The sequence below is a fragment of the Taurulus bubalis genome, assembly GCF_910589615.1.
Source record: "Taurulus bubalis genome assembly, chromosome: 15".
Taxonomy (NCBI): Eukaryota; Metazoa; Chordata; class Actinopteri; order Perciformes; family Cottidae; genus Taurulus; species Taurulus bubalis.
The window spans coordinates 529,392-548,593 of record NC_136603.1 but is presented as its reverse complement, the minus strand read 5'-3'; the positions used below and the strand labels follow the sequence as shown (position 1 = coordinate 548,593).

At 50.2% G+C, this 19,202-nt stretch overlaps 2 protein-coding genes across 2 annotated transcripts; both read left to right on the top strand.

Moving 5' to 3' along the window:
• The first annotated feature begins 171 nt into the window (after positions 1 to 171).
• Positions 172 to 14,290, top strand: LOC306747945 (isocitrate dehydrogenase [NAD] subunit alpha, mitochondrial-like). The gene is made up of 11 exons (XM_079231052.1): positions 172 to 226; positions 747 to 803; positions 1,228 to 1,311; positions 1,707 to 1,821; positions 1,891 to 2,078; positions 6,420 to 6,553; positions 8,297 to 8,399; positions 8,475 to 8,539; positions 8,815 to 8,899; positions 13,008 to 13,160; positions 13,722 to 14,290. Exons 1-11 carry the CDS (start codon positions 200 to 202, stop codon positions 13,803 to 13,805), a joined length of 1,095 nt encoding a protein of 364 aa, XP_079087178.1. The 5' UTR covers positions 172 to 199; the 3' UTR covers positions 13,806 to 14,290.
• A 1,470-nt stretch (positions 14,291 to 15,760) lies between these two features.
• Positions 15,761 to 18,774, top strand: LOC306748267 (ras-related protein Rab-8B; the record flags this gene model as incomplete). The annotated part of the gene is made up of 8 exons (XM_079231416.1): positions 15,761 to 15,884; positions 16,526 to 16,586; positions 16,665 to 16,725; positions 16,832 to 16,909; positions 17,342 to 17,431; positions 17,678 to 17,743; positions 18,322 to 18,372; positions 18,664 to 18,774. The coding sequence occupies 8 exons, from the start codon at positions 15,761 to 15,763 to the stop codon at positions 18,748 to 18,750; spliced, it is 618 nt and encodes a 205-aa protein (XP_079087542.1). The 3' UTR covers positions 18,751 to 18,774.
• Between the last annotated feature and the right edge of the window lie 428 nt (positions 18,775 to 19,202).

The window sequence follows — 19,202 nt, the reverse complement described above, 5'->3', positions numbered from 1 at the left end:
ATATATATATATATATATATATATATATATATATATATACATATATATATTTATGTGTATACATATATATGTATGTATATGTATACACATAAAAACTGTCAGAGTGAACGCCCCTCCCACCAAGGGATGTCGTCTCAGGCGGAGTGAGACCTCCTCTGCTCCTCCTCCTTCAGAGGATCTGTGATCAGCCAGCAGCAGGATGGCGAGCAGCGCGTGGAGGTCAATGGTGAGTAAAGTGATCGATAACGATGATCAGCTGCTAGACCCGATGGAGGAGTTTACCGGAGAGGGGCGGTGTGTCTGCGGGGCTGCGGCGCGGCTCTGCCGGCTTTAGCGGGTTAGCATGTTAGCTAGCTGCGTGTCCTTCAGCCGCAGCTAGCTAACATGCTAACGGGCTAGCGGGCTGCTCGCCGCACTGCGTGCACTGATCGATGGCTTTGAGGTCACGGTGCATGCTGGGTAATCTGCAGCCCTCGTAGGACAGCGGAGGGAACCCTCAACGAGACGAGCTTCCGCTGTTGGTTTCGGCCTCATGACGTCATCGCACCGTAAAGTTATTGATCTGAAATGGTCTTAAACGCGCAGAGAAACCTCCAGAAAGCACGAAGAAGAAGCAGAGGTCACGTGACCCGGTTAATTATGCATACTGGTGGTAATGTAGAGCAGTAGCTGATGAAGGTAAAGGTTACCTGTGTAAAGTTTAACTTCTAAAGTTTATCTTCTAAAGTTTAACCTTCATGTCTCAGATGTCTCAGGTGGTGGGCGGAGCCAGGAGGCCGCTGTCTTCCTCCTTCTGCAGAGGGGTGAGGTCATAGGACACACACACACACACACACATACATATATATATATATATATATATATATATATATATATATATATATATATACACAGTGACAGACACACACACACTATATGTATTTTTATTTTCATTAATATAATTTGTTATTATTATTTATTCATATTTTAGTTTTTTAAATATTATTTTCATTATTCATTTCCTTATATTTATTTACTTTGCAATATATATATTTTCATGGTGTGTAGATTCATTTTATTCATTATCATTATTTTACTTTTTAAAATATTTTCATTATTTAGATTATCAGCGCACACAGGTGAGCACACACCTGTAGTGATGTCACTCACTAGTGACATCACTACAGGTGTGTGCTCACCTGAGTGACCTCATCCTGCGGGTGAGTGACCAGCTGTTCTGTCCCTCAGATGCAGACGGTCACACTGATTCCTGGAGACGGGATCGGACCCGAGATATCCTCTGCTGTGGTGAAGATCTTTGAGGCCGCGAAGGTCAGTGACATCACAGTTTCATGGAGCGTTATGAAGTGTTTATCACACACTTTATTATAAAGTGTTTATAACACGTGTTATAAACACTTCATAACATGTGTTATAAGATGTTTATAACATGTTATAAACACTTTATAACGCGTGTTAGAAAGTGTTTATAACACGTGTTAGAAAGTGTTTATAACACGTGTTTTAATGTGTTTATGTGTTTACATGTTATAAGTGTATACATGTGATAAACACTTTATAACACATGTTACTAGCACCGCTGTTATAAACACGGTGTTATAAACACACCTGAGCTGTTGTAACACCTTGTTATAAACACACCTGAGCTGTTGTAACACCTTGTTATAAACACACCTGAGCTGTTTAACACCTGTGCTCACCTGCAGGCTCCGGTCTGCTGGGAGGAGAGGAACGTGACGGCCATCAAAGGCCCCGGCGGCCGCTGGATGATCCCCCCGGACGCCAAGGAGTCCATGGACCGCAGCAAGATCGGGCTGAAGGGTGAGGAACAGATGCATTATGGGTAGAGACAAAGACGCTCACTGAACTCTGGTTCCCGGTTCTCCTCAGGACCCCTGAAGACCCCCATCGCCGCCGGCCACCCCTCCATGAACCTGCTGCTGAGGAAGACCTTCGACCTCTACGCCAACGTGCGACCTTGCGTCTCCATCGAGGGCTACAAGACGCCCTACACCGACGTGAACCTGGTCACCATCCGGGAGAACACGGAGGGCGAGTACAGCGGCATCGAGCACACGGTGGGTCCCTTAAAGGGCCGGCTCCCTTAAAGGGCCGGCTCCCAGCAGTGTCTCTTAAAGGGCCGGCTCCCAGCAGTGTCTCTTAAAGGGCCGGCTCCCAGCAGTGTCTCTTAAAGGGCCGGCTCCCAGCAGTGTCTCTCAAAGGGCCGGCTCCCTTAAAGGGCCGGCTCCCTTAAAGGGCCGGCTGCCAGAGGCGTCTCTTAAAGGGCCGGCTCCCTTAAAGGGCCTGCTCCCAGCAGTGTCTCTTAAAGGGCCTGCTCCCAGCAGTGTCTCTTAAAGGGCCTGCTCCCAGCAGTGTCTCTTAAAGGGCCGGCTCCCAGCAGTGTCTCTTAAAGGGCCTGCTCCCAGCAGTGTCTCTTAAAGGGCCGGCTGCCAGAGGCGTCTCTTAAAGGGCCGGCTCCCAGAGGCGTCTCTTAAAGGGCCGGCTCCCAGCAGTGTCTCTTAAAGGGCCGGCTGCCAGAGGCGTCTCTTAAAGGGCCGGCTCCCAGAGGCGTCTCTTAAAGGGCCGGCTCCCAGCAGTGTCTCTTAAAGGGCCTGCTCCCAGCAGTGTCTCTTAAAGGGCCGGCTCCCTTAAAGGGCCTGCTCCCAGCAGTGTCTCTTAAAGGGCCAGCTCCCTTAAAGGGCCTGCTCCCAGCAGTGTCTCTTAAAGGGCCGGCTCCCTTAAAGGGCCGGCTCCCAGCAGTGTCTCTCAAAGGGCCGGCTCCCAGCAGTGTCTCTTAAAGGGCCGGCTCCCAGCAGTGTCTCTTAAAGGGCCGGCTCCCAGCAGTGTCTCTCAAAGGGCCGGCTCCCAGCAGTGTCTCTTAAAGGGCCGGCTCCCAGCAGTGTCTCTCAAAGGGCCGGCTCCCTTAAAGGGCCGGCTGCCAGAGGCGTCTCTTAAAGGGCCGGCTCCCTTAAAGGGCCTGCTCCCAGCAGTGTCTCTTAAAGGGCCTGCTCCCAGCAGTGTCTCTTAAAGGGCCGGCTCCCAGCAGTGTCTCTTAAAGGGCCTGCTCCCAGCAGTGTCTCTTAAAGGGCCGGCTGCCAGAGGCGTCTCTTAAAGGGCCGGCTCCCAGAGGCGTCTCTTAAAGGGCCGGCTCCCAGCAGTGTCTCTTAAAGGGCCGGCTGCCAGAGGCGTCTCTTAAAGGGCCGGCTCCCAGAGGCGTCTCTTAAAGGGCCGGCTCCCAGCAGTGTCTCTTAAAGGGCCTGCTCCCAGCAGTGTCTCTTAAAGGGCCGGCTCCCAGCAGTGTCTCTTAAAGGGCCGGCTCCCTTAAAGGGCCGGCTCCCTTAAAGGGCCGGCTCTCTTAAAGGGCCGGCTCCCTTAAAGGGCCGGCTCCCAGCAGTGTCTCTTAAAGGGCCGGCTCCCTTAAAGGGCCTGCTCCCAGCAGTGTCTCTTAAAGGGCCGGCTCCCTTAAAGGGCCTGCTCCCAGCAGTGTCTCTTAAAGGGCCTGCTCCCAGCAGTGTCTCTCAAAGGGCCGGCTCCCAGCAGTGTCTCTCAAAGGGCCGGCTCCCAGCAGTGTCTCTTAAAGGGCCGGCTCCCAGCAGTGTCTCTTAAAGGGCCGGCTGCCAGAGGCGTCTCTTAAAGGGCCGGCTCCCAGAGGCGTCTCTTAAAGGGCCGGCTCCCAGCAGTGTCTCTTAAAGGGCCGGCTCCCAGCAGTGTCTCTTAAAGGGCCGGCTCCCAGAGGCGTCTCTTAAAGGGCCGGCTCCCTTAAAGGGCCGGCTCCCAGCAGTGTCTCTCAAAGGGCCGGCTCCCAGCAGTGTCTCTCAAAGGGCCGGCTCCCAGCAGTGTCTCTCAAAGGGCCGGCTCCCAGCAGTGTCTCTTAAAGGGCCGGCTCCCAGCAGTGTCTCTCAAAGGGCCGGCTCCCTTAAAGGGCCGGCTGCCAGAGGCGTCTCTTAAAGGGCCGGCTCCCTTAAAGGGCCTGCTCCCAGCAGTGTCTCTTAAAGGGCCTGCTCCCAGCAGTGTCTCTTAAAGGGCCGGCTCCCAGCAGTGTCTCTTAAAGGGCCTGCTCCCAGCAGTGTCTCTTAAAGGGCCGGCTGCCAGAGGCGTCTCTTAAAGGGCCGGCTGCCAGAGGCGTCTCTTAAAGGGCCGGCTCCCAGAGGCGTCTCTTAAAGGGCCGGCTCCCAGCAGTGTCTCTTAAAGGGCCGGCTGCCAGAGGCGTCTCTTAAAGGGCCGGCTCCCAGAGGCGTCTCTTAAAGGGCCGGCTCCCAGCAGTGTCTCTTAAAGGGCCTGCTCCCAGCAGTGTCTCTTAAAGGGCCGGCTCCCTTAAAGGGCCGGCTCCCTTAAAGGGCCGGCTCTCTTAAAGGGCCGGCTCCCTTAAAGGGCCGGCTCCCAGCAGTGTCTCTTAAAGGGCCGGCTCCCTTAAAGGGCCTGCTCCCAGCAGTGTCTCTTAAAGGGCCGGCTCCCAGCAGTGTCTCTCAAAGGGCCGGCTCCCAGCAGTGTCTCTTAAAGGGCCGGCTCCCAGCAGTGTCTCTTAAAGGGCCGGCTGCCAGAGGCGTCTCTTAAAGGGCCGGCTCCCAGAGGCGTCTCTTAAAGGGCCGGCTCCCAGCAGTGTCTCTTAAAGGGCCGGCTCCCAGCAGTGTCTCTTAAAGGGCCGGCTCCCAGAGGCGTCTCTTAAAGGGCCGGCTCCCTTAAAGGGCCGGCTCCCAGCAGTGTCTCTCAAAGGGCCGGCTCCCAGCAGTGTCTCTTAAAGGGCCGGCTCCCAGCAGTGTCTCTTAAAGGGCCGGCTCCCAGCAGTGTCTCTTAAAGGGCCGGCTCCCAGCAGTGTCTCTCAAAGGGCCTGCTCCCAGCAGTGTCTCTCAAAGGGCCGGCTCCCAGAGGCGTCTCTTAAAGGGCCGGCTCCCAGGGGCGTCTCTTAAAGGGCCGGCTCCCAGAGGCGTCTCTTAAAGGGCCGGCTCCCTTAAAGGGCCGGCTCCCAGCAGTGTCTCTTAAAGGGCCGGCTCCCAGAGGCGTCTCTTAAAGGGCCGGCTCCCTTAAAGGGCCGGCTCCCAGCAGTGTCTCTCAAAGGGCCTGCTCCCAGAGGCGTCTCTTAAAGGGCCGGCTCCCAGAGGCGTCTCTTAAAGGGCCGGCTCCCAGAGGCGTCTCTTAAAGGGCCGGCTCCCAGAGGCGTCTCTTAAAGGGCCGGCTCCCAGAGGCGTCTCTTAAAGGGCCGGCTCCCAGAGGCGTCTCTTAAAGGGCCGGCTCCCAGCGGGTCTCTTAAAGGGCCGGCTCCCAGCGCCGTCTCTTAAAGGGCCGGCTCCCAGCGCCGTCTCTTAAAGGGCCGGCTCCCAGCGCCGTCTCTTAACGGGAGTTCTATGAAACACATACATATGAACCTGACCTCAGCGGAGAACATTTAGTCCTCCGAGAGCTTTGATCACGTTTAGTTCATCACCAACACTGCATTTTACTAGAGAGCTTGAATGCACCATGAGAACATTATCATTTACCTTCAGCCAGTACTCATGTTCACTGAGCAGAGCCTGAACGCATCATCATGTAACTGAAGTGAACCTCCTGTTGGTTCTCTGTTAGCAGTGCTGCTAACGTTACTAGCTCTCCTCCTGTTGGTTCTCTGTTAGCAGTGCTGCTAACGTTACTAGCTCTCCTCCTGTTGGTTCTCTGTTAGCAGTGCTGCTAACGTTACTAGCTCTCCTCCTGTTGGTTCTCTGTTAGCAGTGCTGCTAACGTTACTAGCTCTCCTCCTGTTGGTTCTCTGTTAGCAGTGCTGCTAACGTTACTAGCTCTCCTCCTGTTGGTTCTCTGTTAGCGGTGCTGCTAACGTTACTAGCTCTCCTCCTGTTGGTTCTCTGTTAGCGGTGCTGCTAACGTTACTAGCTCTCCTCCTGTTGGTTCTCCGTTAGCGTTGCTGCTAGCGTTGCTAGCGGTCCTGTTGGTCTAAACACTGATTGGTTGTCTACGATGTCACGTGACCAGAGCCTGGCGGCCGTGACGATGGTCGACGGGACGCCGGCTGCTCTTCGTCTGCAGGGTAAGGAGGAGAACCGGTCTGTGTTTACACTGCCAGCTCGGATCCCAAAGTCCTGGTTGAAGAAACTATCAAACCTTTTCGGGACTTCCTGTTGACAGGACAGGACGTCTTTAGCCTAGCTTAGCATTAGCACCGAGACCGGAAGCAGTCGCATGACACCTCTGGACAGATTGAACTGAACCAGGACCCGACGTGTCGGTGCGATCTGTCAGCTGGCAGTGGGCGTGTCCCAGTGCATGTGATGTCACTTCCTGTCCGTGGTCCATCCCGGTGGCCTCCGTGAAGTCTCGTCTTCTCTCCTGTCGTTTCCTCCCCTCCCCCTCTGGAATGACCACTTCCTGTGCGCTCACTCAGTCGTCCCCCGTGAGCGGCTCTCTAACCACCGGTCTTGTTCCCGTAGATCGTGGAGGGCGTCGTCCAGAGCATCAAGCTCATCACCGAGGACGCCAGCAGACGCATCGCCGAGTACGCCTTCGAGTACGCGAGGAACAACCAGAGGAGCAGTGTGGTGGCTGTGCACAAGGCCAACATCATGTGAGTGTGTGTGTGTGTGTGTGTGTGTGTGTGTGTGTGTGTGTGTGTGTGTCTCTCTGCCTGCCTGTCCAGATAAACTGTTAACCACTGAGTACATTGTACACTTAAGAGGTCGCTTTATAGCTCTTTCCGACGAGCGCTGGATGTTTAGTCTCTAGATGCAGCTAACGCCTTCAGTGCTGCGTTAGCTAGCTAGCGCAGCACTAAAGGCGCTAGCTAGCGTTAGCCCTCACTCCACACACTGGGCTCGTTACCTCCGCTCACAGAGCCCTACTTAGTGGATCATACTTGCACAAACATATAGATGTTTGTTTTTTTCCGTCTTCATTCCTTCGTTCTAAATACTTCTCTCTAACTTCAGCTAACGGCTGGCTGAGTTTCTTCTTCTGCATATTGGAGCTTGTTAAACAACTGACTGACGCTTCACCGCCACCAGGTGGTGGGAAGCTGTATTGTAACTGAGCGTCTCGTGGATAACAGTGATATCTCTGGTTTCTTCATTGATAACCTTTATACCTGACATCACCCAACAGGTGATCACATCACCTGCAGCCTCATGGTTAAGAACCACTGCCCTGCTTATGACTCACTCTGTCTCCCTACCTGTCTCTCTGTCTCCCTACCTGTCTCTCTCTCCCCTACCTGTCTCTCTCTCCCCTACCTGTCTCTCTCTCCCCCCTACCTCTCTCTCTCCCCCCTACCTGTCTCTCCCCCCTACCTGTCTCTCTCCCCTACCTGTCTCTCTCCCCTACCTCTCTCTCTCCCCTACCTGTCTCTCTCCCCCTACCTGTCTCTCTCCCCCCTACCTGTCTCTCTCCCCTACCTCTCTCTCCCCCTACCTGTCTCTCTCCCCCTACCTGTCTCTCTCCCCCCTACCTGTCTCTCTCCCCTACATCTCTCTCTCCCCTACCTGTCTCTCCCCCCTACCTGTCTCTCCCCCCTACCTGTCTCTCTCCCCTACCTGTCTCTCTCCCCTACCTGTCTCTCTCCCCTACATCTCTCTCTCCCCTACCTGTCTCTCCCCCCTACCTGTCTCTCCCCCCTACCTGTCTCTCCCCCCTACCTGTCTCTCCCCCCTACCTGTCTCTTTCTCCCCTACATCTCTCTCTCCCCTACATCTCTCTCTCCCCTACCTGTCTCTCTCCCCTACCTGTCTCTCCCCCCTACCTGTCTCTCCCCCCTACCTGTCTCTCTCCCCTACCTGTCTCTCTCCCCCCTACCTGTCTCTCTCCCCCCTACATCTCTCTCTCCCCTACATCTCTCTCTCCCCCCTACCTGTCTCTCTCCCCCCTACATCTCTCTCTCCCCTACATCTCTCTCTCTCCCCTACCTGTCTCTCTCCCCCCTACATCTCTCTCTCCCCTACATCTCTCTCTCCCCCCTACCTGTCTCTCCCCCCTACATCTCTCTTTCTCCCCTACATCTCTCTCCCCCCTACATCTCTCTCCCCCCTACCTGTCTCTCTCCCCCCTACCTGTCTCTCCCCCCTACCTGTCTCTCTCCCCCCTACCTGTCTCTCCCCCCTACCTGTCTCTCTCCCCTACATCTCTCTCCCCCCTACCTGTCTCTCTCTCCCCTACCTGTCTCTCTCTCCCCCCTACCTCTCTCTCTCCCCCCTACCTGTCTCTCCCCCCTACCTGTCTCTCTCCCCCCTACCTGTCTCTCTCCCCTACATCTCTCTCCCCCCTACCTGTCTCTCTCCCCCCTACCTGTCTCTCTCCCCCCTACCTGTCTCTCTCTCAGGCGCATGTCAGACGGGCTGTTCCTGAGGAAGTGTCGTGAGGTGGCCGAGGGCTACAAAGACATCAAGTTCACGGAGATGTACCTGGACACCGTGTGTCTCAACGTGAGTCTCCATGACGACAAAGACTCCGCCCACTTTGTCCTCGCCATGACCTAATGTGTGACCTCTGACCTCCAGATGGTCCAAGACCCGACCCAGTTCGATGTCCTGGTGATGCCCAACCTGTACGGAGACATCCTCAGGTGTGTGTGTGTGTGTGTGTGTGTTAACCTCTCTCTGACCTTCAGTGACCTCTCTGTGTGTGTGTTAACCTCTCTCTGACCTTCAGTCACCTCTGTCTGTGTGTCTGTGTGTGTGTGTGTGTGTGTGTGTGTGTGTTAACCTCTCTCTGACCTTCAGTGACCTCTCTGTGTGTGTGTGTTAACCTCTCTCTGACCTTCAGTCACCTCTGTCTGTGTGTGTGTGTGTGTGTGTGTGTGTGTGTGTGTGTGTGTGTTAACCTCTCTCTGACCTTCAGTGACCTCTGTGCTGGTCTCATTGGAGGACTTGGCGTGACGCCCAGCGGGAACATCGGCGCCAACGGAGTCGCCATCTATGAATCGGTTTGTTCTTCTTCTTTTGTTTTATTCCCAATGAAAGCCTTCACCTGTACCTCATGCACTAGAGGCCCTTACAGCCTTCACCTGTACCTCATGCACTAGAGGCCCTTACAGCCTTCACCTGTACCTCATGCACTAGAGGCCCTTACAGCCTTCACCTGTACCTCATGCACTAGAGGCCCTTACAGCCTTCAGCTGTACCTCATGTACTAGAGGCCCTTACAGCCTTCAGCTGTACCTCATGCACTAGAGGCCCTTACAGCCTTCACCTGTACCTCATGTACTAGAGGCCCTTACAGCCTTCACCTGTACCTCATGTACTAGAGGCCCTTACAGCCTTCAGCTGTACCTCATGCACTAGAGGCCCTTACAGCCTTCACCTGTACCTCATGTACTAGAGGCCCTTACAGCCTTCACCTGTACCTCATGTACTAGAGGCCCTTACAGCCTTCACCTGTACCTCATGCACTAGAGGCCCTTACAGCCTTCAGCTGTACCTCATGTCTGTACTACTACTGAAAATCACAAACAACATACTTCTCCCTGCGGACTCTGGCTTCCTCACCATCCTCATCCTCCTTGACCTCAGCGCCGCCTTCGACACCATCAACCACTCCATCCTCCTCTCACGTCTCCAGCACTCCCTTGGTATAACTGGCACTGCCCTCTCCTGGTTCACCTCGTATCTCTCAGACCGACATCAATTCATTGCCATAAATAACTGTACATCCTCCCCAGTGGCCCACGGCGTCCCCCAAGGTTCTGTGCTTGGTCCCCTTCTCTTCATCATTTACATCCTCCCCCCTTGGACAAATCATTCGTCGTCATGGTCTTGATTTCCATTGCTACGCTGACGACACCCAACTCTATTTCTCCTCTAAGACCATCACCTCAGTCACCCACTCCACTCTCACCTCCTGTCTCACTGATATAAAATCCTGGATGCAGCAGAATTTTCTTAAACTCAATTGCAATAAATCTGAAATGCTCATCATCGGCCCTAACTCCCTCACCCGCTCAGCCCAGACCTTCTCTCTGAACACTAGGGATGGGTATCGTTTGGGTTTTTTCCGATACCGGTGCTAAACCGATACTTTTAAAACGATACCGGTGCCTAAACGGTGCCTGAACCAATACTTTTTTATTGCCAAGGCAATTTTTTTTCTTCAAATTGAACAATATTATGAACCGTTTAAAGTATACTATATATGTAAATAAATAAGTACATACAAAACATGCTTCAAACTACAGCTTCAAACCTTTTAACTTCAAACTATAAGAATATATATTTAAAAAAAGAACAGACACAAGCATCATGGCCTGATGGGACCGTGTGCAACAGAACTCAGACTCTGTTGGATCCTAAAACTGCTGCTTTACTGGACTACACGTCACCATTAATATCAACTGGAGAGATTTGTTCCATCAAGCCGAGGACGGGCGTTCAAAAGCTCGTGCTCGTGTCTCCAGCGATCTCTGTGTGCGCGCACTGTGTGTGTGAGCGCTGGAAGCCCCGCCCCCTCGAGCCCCGCCCCCTCCAGCCCCCTCGAGCCCCGCCCCCTCGAGCCCCGCTCTGCATGCAGGCAGACAGAGAGCAGAGCAGCAGTGTGCTCTGATCCGCTATTTTAATAATCGTTTTTAGCGTGCGGGCACCGCGCTACCTTTTTAGTATCTATATACCGTGCAACTTTACAGAGTAGTGTAAAAAAAAAAGTATTTAAATCGGCTCAGGCACCGGAAGGAAGCACCGAAATCTGCGTTGCTTTTCGGTCCGGTAGGTACCGGACGTGTTGGAACCGATGCCAGTATGGTTCTCGGTACCCAACCCTACTGAACATTGATGGCTCTATCGTCACCCCTCCACTCAGGTCCGCAACCCCGGCATCATTCTCGACCCCACCCTCTCTTTTCTACCCCACGCCAACCACATCACCAAAACTGCCTTCTTTCACCTCAGGAACATTGCTCGCCTCCAGCCCTCCTTGTCCTCTGCCACCACTGAAATTCTCATCCATGCCCTCATAACATCTAGACTTGATTACTGCAACAGCATCCTCTACGGCTCCCCCAACAAAATCATCAACAAACTTCAGTATGTTCAGAACTCTGCCGCTCGACTGCTCACCTCCACCTGCCGCTATGACCACATCCCCCCTGTCCGACGCAACCTCCATTGGCTCACGGTCAAATACAGGATTGACTTTAAAATCTTACTCACCACCTACAAAGACCTAAACAATCTGGCCCCTCCCTACCTTCCAGACCTCCTCCCCCTTCACGCCCCTACCCGTTGCCTCAGGTCTGCCAATTTGAACACTCTGAAGACCATCAAGACCAAGCGTCGGACCTGGGGTGACAGGGCCTTTTCAGCTGCTGCACCTCCCCTCTGGAACGCCCTCCCCATCCACATCCGTCAGGCTCCCACCCTATCGTCATTTAAGCAAGCCCTCAAAACACACCTCTTCAAACTCGCCTCCACCTGTTAACCCCTGCTCCCTACCCTTCACCTGTTAACCCCTGCTCCCTACCCTTCACCTGCTAACCCCTGCTCCCTACCCTCCACCTGTTAACCCCTGCTCCCTACCCTCCACCTGTTAACCCCTGCTCCCCACCCTTCACCTGCTAACACCTGCTCCCTACCCTCCACCTGTTAACCCCTGCTCCCTACCCTTCACCTGCTAACCCCTGCTCCCTACCCTCTACCTGTTAACCCCTGCTCCCCACCCTTCACCTGCTAACACCTGCTCCCTACCCTCCACCTGTTAACCCCTGCTCCCCACCCTTCACCTGCTAACACCTGCTCCCTACCCTCCACCTGTTAACCCCTGCTCCCCACCCTTCACCTGCTAACACCTGCTCCCTACCCTCCACCTGTTAACTCCTGCTCCCTACCCTCCACCTGTTAACCCCTGCTCCCCACCCTTCACCTGCTAACACCTGCTCCCTACCCTCCACCTGTTAACTCCTGCTCCCCACCCTTCACCTGCTAACACCTGCTCCCTACCCTTCACCTGCTAACCCCTGCTCCCTACCCTCTACCTGTTAACCCCTGCTCCCCACCCTTCACCTGCTAACTCCTGCTCCCCACCCTTCACCTGCTAACTCCTGCTCCCCACCCTTCACCTGCTAACACCTGCTCCCTACCCTCCACCTGTTAACCCCTGCTCCCCACCCTTCACCTGCTAACACCTGCTCCCTACCCTCCACCTGTTAACCCCTGCTCCCCACCCTTCACCTGCTAACCCCTGCTCCCTACCCTTCACCTGTTAACTCCTGCTCCCTACCCTCTACCTGTTAACCCCTGCTCCCTACCCTCTACCTGTTAACCCCTGCTCCCTACCCTCTACCTGTTAACCCCTGCTCCCTACCCTCTACCTGTTAACCCCAGCTCCCTACCCTTCACCTGTTAACCCCTGCTCCCTACCCTCTACCTGTTAACCCCTGCTCCCTACCCTTCACCTGTTAACTCCTGCTCCCTACCCTTCACCTGTTAACCCCTGCTCCCTACCCTCTACCTGCTAACCCCTGCTCCCTACCCTCTACCTGTTAACCCCTGCTCCCTACCCTTCACCTGTTAACTCCTGCTCCCTACCCTTCACCTGTTAACCCCTGCTCCCTACCCTCTACCTGCTAACCCCTGCTCCCTACCCTCTACCTGCTAACCCCTGCTTCCTACCCTCCACCTGTTAACCCCTGCTCCCTACCCTCTACCTGCTAACCCCTGCTCCCTACCCTCTACCTGCTAACCCCTGCTTCCTACCCTCCACCTGTTAACCCCTGCTCCCTACACTCCACTGCAGGACTAATTCTGTTGCAGCTTCTCCAGTTTTTTCTTATTTTATTTTTTTGGGATTGTTTGTTTTGTTTCTATATTTTTGTTTTGTTCTGTTTTGTCTCTGTCAAGCGTCTTTGAGCATCTAGAAAAGCGCTGTATAAATTAAATGTATTATTATTATTATTATTATTATTATTATTATTATTATTATTATTATTATTATTATTATGTACTAGAGGCCCTTACAGCCTTCAGCTGTACCTCATGCACTAGAGGGACTGATGTGGCTCTGCACAGCAGGGGGCCTGACACTGATGTGGCTCTGGGGTCCTGCAGGTCCACGGCACCGCCCCCGACATCGCCGGGCTGGACTTGGCCAACCCGACCGCTCTGCTGCTCAGCGCCGTCATGATGCTGCGGCACATGGGGCACCACCAGACCGCCACCCGGATCCAGACCGCCTGCTTCGACACCATCCGGGACAAGAAGGTGAGGGGGTTGAGACCACGATGATGATGATGATTAAAGCTGCGAGCAGCGCTGACCGGGCCCTCGCTCCTCTGGACCGGCACCATGCATGATACATGTTGGGCAGAGGGCACGATGTATCTAAGAGTTACAACAGCTTTCTCTCACACAGCGAGACACACGGTGTGTGTCTTTGGGTCCATGCCACGTCGAGGCCGCTCACCGAATACTCACGAATAACGCAAGTTAAGCTCAGAAGGGTCTTGAGATCATCCTTGAACAGAATTGAAGTCGATCGCATAAATTTTCTAGGAGGAGTTCGTAAAAGTACAAACGGTGAAAACGGAGAAAAATGGCAAAACGGTCAACATTGGCTGAATTACTGTAGCGCCCCCTAGTGTTTGAATTGCGCGATATTTGTTGTGCATGTTACAGGATGCAATGTGCACATATTCTGCAAATTTTTAGTCATTAGTCCAAATAGTTTGGAAGTTATGAGTATTTAAAAACAAGTCGCTCGGACCCTAATATTGATAATGTTGATAATAAACTTGAATAATAATCCTGTGTTCTGTGTCTCAGGTGCTGACTGGAGATCTGGGAGGAAACTCAAAGTGTTCAGAGTTTACAGCTGATATCTGCCGTCGCATCCAGGACATGGACTGAGGAAGCGGGGCCTATCCCCCTCCATCAGACCTGGACTGAGGAGGCGGGGCCTATCCCCCTCCATCCAGGACCTGCACTGAGGAGGCGGAGCCTATCCCCCTCCATCCAGGACATGGACCGAGGAGGCGGGCCTATCCAAGACCTTTTCTGTCTCTACTTAAGGACCATGTTTCTGAGGGGGCGGGGCTTGTTTTACCTGACGAGTTAACGTCATGAAACCTTCACAGCTAAAATACGCACAAGCGTCACATGACCACGTTGTCGTGACGATACGCATAATATCAGCTCTGCTTTGTTGTATGTCACACATTTGATATTTTTTAACGGTAATCTGTTATTTATTGTTTCTGTTACCGTCTCCTGCTGCTCTTCAGGGTCATAAATATATAAACATGAAGTCTGCTTCTGTCTCCACACATCGAGGTCACGCATGACATATGTATGTTCTAAAATATAATAAACATCCTCATTAAGTAGAATCTTTATCACTATTATAATTATTGATCCTCTACAACATATTCATTTATTATTTGATTAATAATCACTAAAGTAACTAAAACTGTCATAAATATGTATTCTGAGATTAAAATATAAAGTAGCAGAACATAATGTACATAATAGAACAATACTTACAAGATGGAAGTACCTCAAATATTTATATTTAAAACTAAATACATGTTATATATATATATATATATATATATATATATATATATATATATATATATATATATATATAATTATTTTATATATATAATTATTTTATATATATATATTTTTTTAAATATACATTTTATATTTATATATATAAATATATATACATTTATATATTTGTATTAAATATTTCTTCATCAGCTATTGAGTAACCAGTAAAGAGTCATAGAGGACACGCCCTTCTCACTGTGACGTTACGGGGACACGCCCCCTCTGCGCAGGCTGTGTTCCAGACCGGAAACACGCGGCGCTGTACCCTGCAAAAATAAAAGCTCATGATGGAGTCAATTTTATTATCTGGCTTTAGATTTAATTATCGTGTTGAAATTGATCCTAATGTTCCATAATGTTATATATTTATATATCATTTAAAATTATAAGAATAGTATTTATAAAAAGATGTTGGATAAACTTTGAATATGAATATATTGTTTATAGCAAGTTAAGAGAGAAGAATCAGTTCAGGTCCAACATCGAATAATGAAAAGATAATAATTATATTATTATTAACAAAAATCAAGATCTATATAGTTATATGAATATATATTTATAGAAAGTAAAGTAATATTTAAAGTATTATTTAAGTTCTGTGTACTTTTTCTATGTTGTGCTTCTTTATACTTGTACTCTCCGTCTCAGAGTACATACTGTACTACTCGTATTGTACTTCTACTGCTCTGCATTTATGTGAATACTTTAGTGGGGCTCAGGTCATAATACAGTAATATATGTTATTCTACTTATCGAGTACTTTTCGTGTATTTTAGAATTTCGGAATTTGGTTTATTGCTGCGTAGTTTTTCACAAATACAAAAAAAGAAACAATGAAATAAAATAACTTTAAAATGTGAGAAATATTTAAGACGAACAAAAACATGAAGGATGAAGAGTATTTCTACTCTGCAGTACTACTACTTGTACTGCTATCAGAGTATTTCTACTCTGCAGTACTACTACTTGTACTGCAATCAGAGTATTTCTACTCTGCAGTACTACTACATGTACTGCTATCAGAGTATGTCTACTCTGCAGTACTAATACTTGTACTGAAGTAGTATTTCTTCTACTGTTGATAAGTCATCACGAGACTAAATAGAAGTTATGTGCGCGTTTTATTCTGAAAAGCCCGGACCGGATGTGTGTCGCGGTGTATTCCCGGCTGCTTGAAGCGGAGCGCTTCCTGCTTCCGGTCGGTTCTCGGTAGAACCCTCGCAGAACCCGCGCGCCCTGAATTCCGCTCGATGGCGAAGACGTACGACTACCTGTTCAAGCTGCTGCTCATCGGGGACAGCGGCGTGGGGAAGACCTGCCTGCTGTTCCGCTTCAGCGAGGACGCCTTCAGCACCACCTTCATCTCCACCATCGGTGAGCCGGGGGCCGGGGTTCGAGACCGGGGGGCGGGGTTAGGGGTTCGAGACCGGGTGGCGGGGTTACGGGGTACGAGACCGGGGGGCGGGGTTACGGGGTTCGAAACCGGGGGGGCGGGGTTACGGGGTTCGAGACCGGGGGGGCGGGGTTACGGGGTACGAGACCGGGGGGCGGGGTTACGGGGTACAGACCGGGGGTATTAGTACTTTCAGTGGAGTATTTCCAGTGTGGTATTGGTAGTGTTACTACAGTGTGTGTACTTCGTTGGGTGGTTTTCTGAGATGAAAGTCACCGTGTACACTAAAGTACTTTGAAGTATTTCAGAGATGGTACAAGTATTCAGACACATCAGTACTGAACAGGTCAGTACCTCTCCACAGTCAGGAGGTCACGAGGACACACACACACACACACACACTCACACTCTCTTTGTGTGTTTCAGTGTGAGTTTTGTCGCTCTTCTGCTCCACTTCCTGGTGGAAACAGGAAGTGGAGCAGAACTCTGAGTGTGTGTGTGAGTGTGAGTGTGAGTGTGTGTGTGTGTGTGTGTGTGTGTGTGTGTGAGTGTGAGTGTGTGTGTGTGTGTGCGCGCGCTACAGACCTCAGATCAGAAGGTTCACTTCTTTCTTCTGTTTCAGGAATCGACTTTAAAATCAGGACGATCGAACTGGACGGAAAGAAAATCAAACTTCAGATCTGGTGAGTTTGATCAATACCTCCTGATCAGTGTATCAATTGCCGAGCGGATCAATACTGATCGGTGTGATTGATCTGCAGGGACACGGCGGGTCAGGAGCGCTTCAGGACCATCACAACGGCCTATTACAGAGGAGCCATGGTAAGGCCCGCCCCTCTGCCACAGCACCTGTCAGTCAACGGGAACTATTCCTCACATGAGCGTCTGTGATGTCACTTCCTGTGCTGACCTCACTTCCTGTCCTCAGGGCATCATGCTGGTGTATGACATCACCAACGAGAAGTCCTTCGACAACATCAGGAACTGGATACGTAACATAGAGGAGGTATGATAGGTATGATAGGTATGATAGGTATGATAGGTATGAGGTCCGTGACATTATCAGGTCACATGGTAACATCACTTTATCACATTCACAAGAGATGTCCATGTTTGCTCTATCCACCGTAGTCATAACAACCCAAGGGAAGTTGGGGGTTAAGAGTCTCAGGGACAGATGGACTGGACCCTCTGATTGAAAGACGGGCATGCTAACCACTGAGCCACAGTCGCCACGTTTATATTGAACATTGTTCACATGAAAGGGGCGGGGCCAGGAGCATCACAAACAAGCTCTGATTGGCCAGGAGCTCCTGGTCCCTGTGGTCTCATGTGACCTCATCGGTCATGTGACCTCATCGGGTCATGTGACCTCATCATCATGTGACCTCATCGGTCATGTGACCTCATCATCATGTGACTTCCTGTCCGTCCTCAGCACGCGTCCCCCGACGTGGAGCGGATGGTTCTGGGGAACAAGTGTGACATGAACGACAGGAGACAAGTGTCCAAGGAGAGAGGAGAGAAGGTGTGTCCTCGTCTCCTTATGCATCATTATGTCCACTAATATGAATATGTATGATTCATTCATTATTCTAATTAATATGAATGTATGATTTATTAGTAGTAATATTGGATTTATACATGTATTATTAGTTATTTAAATTAACATGAATATATTATTTAAATTAATATTAATTTTTGATCAACTGAAAACCTGAGGCATTTGTTTGCATTAATATATCTATTATCTATATTTCCTCTCGTCGTTCAGCTGGCGATCGATTACGGGATCAAGTTCCTGGAGACGAGCGCCAAGTCAGGCATCAACGTGGAGGAGGTGAACATGAACATGTATATATACACATTACATATATAACACATATATATATTTAATGTGTATATATACATTACATATATAACACATATATATATATATATATATATATATATATATATATATATATATATATATATATATATATATATATATATATATTTAATGTGTATATACACATTACATATATAACACATATATATATTTAATGTGTATATACACATTACATATATAACACATATATATATATATATATATATATATATATTTAATGTATATATACACATTACATATATAACACATATATATATTTAATGTGTATATACACATTACATATATAACACATATATATATTTAATGTGTATATATACATTACATATATAACACATATATATATATATATATATATATATTTAATGTGTATATACACATTACATATATAACACATATATATATTTAATGTGTATATACACATTACATATATAACACATATATATATTTAATGTATATATACATTACATATATATATATATATATATATATACACATACACAGTAACGGTGGTCTTGTCTCCTCTTTAGGGGTTTCTGACCCTCGGCAGAGACATCATGACCAGACTCAACAGGAAGATGGTGAGTTCATGAGAGAGAGAGAGAGAGAGAGAGAGAGAGAGAGAGAGAGAGAGAGAGAGAGAGAGAGAGAGAGAGAGAGAGAGAGAGAGAGAGAGAGAGAGAGAGAGAGAGAGAGAGAGAGAGAGAGAGAGAGAGAGAGAGTATAGGATGTGTGTATCTGCTGTAGCTCCGCCCCTTTCAGCTGATTGGTTAGTCTAATAGGATGTGAGTCGTGGGTATCTGTTGTAGCCCCGCCCCCTTGCAGCTGATTGGTTCACAGGTGGACGTTGACCTCTGACCTCTCTCCTCCAGAACGGCAACAACCCGTCAGCAGCTGGTTCAGTGAAGATCTCAGAGGGGAGGAGCAAGAGGAGCTTCTTCAGGTGTTCCCTGCTGTAGCTCCTCCTCCTTCTGTAGCTCCTCCTCCTACTCATGTAGCTCCTCCTCCTGTACCTCCTCCTCCTGTAGCTCCTCCTCCTTCTGTAGCTACTCCTCCTTCTGTAGCTCCTCCTCCTCCTTCTGTAGCTCCTCCTCCTCATGTACCTCCTCCTCCTGTAGCTCCTCCTCCTCCTCCTGTAGCTCGTCCTCCTTCTGTAGCTACTCCTCCTTCTGTAGCTCCTCCTCCTCCTGTAGCTCCTCCTCCTCCTGTAGCTCCTCCTCCCCCTGTAGCTCCTCCTCCTGTAGCTCATGTAGCTCCTCCTCCTGCTGTAGCTCCTCCTCCTGCTGTAGCTCCTGCTCATGTAGCTCCTCCTCCTGATGTAGCTTCTCCTCCTGCTCATGTAGCTCCTCCTCCTGATGTAGCTTCTCCTCCTGCTCATGTAGCTCCTCCTCCTGATGTAGCTCCTCCTCCT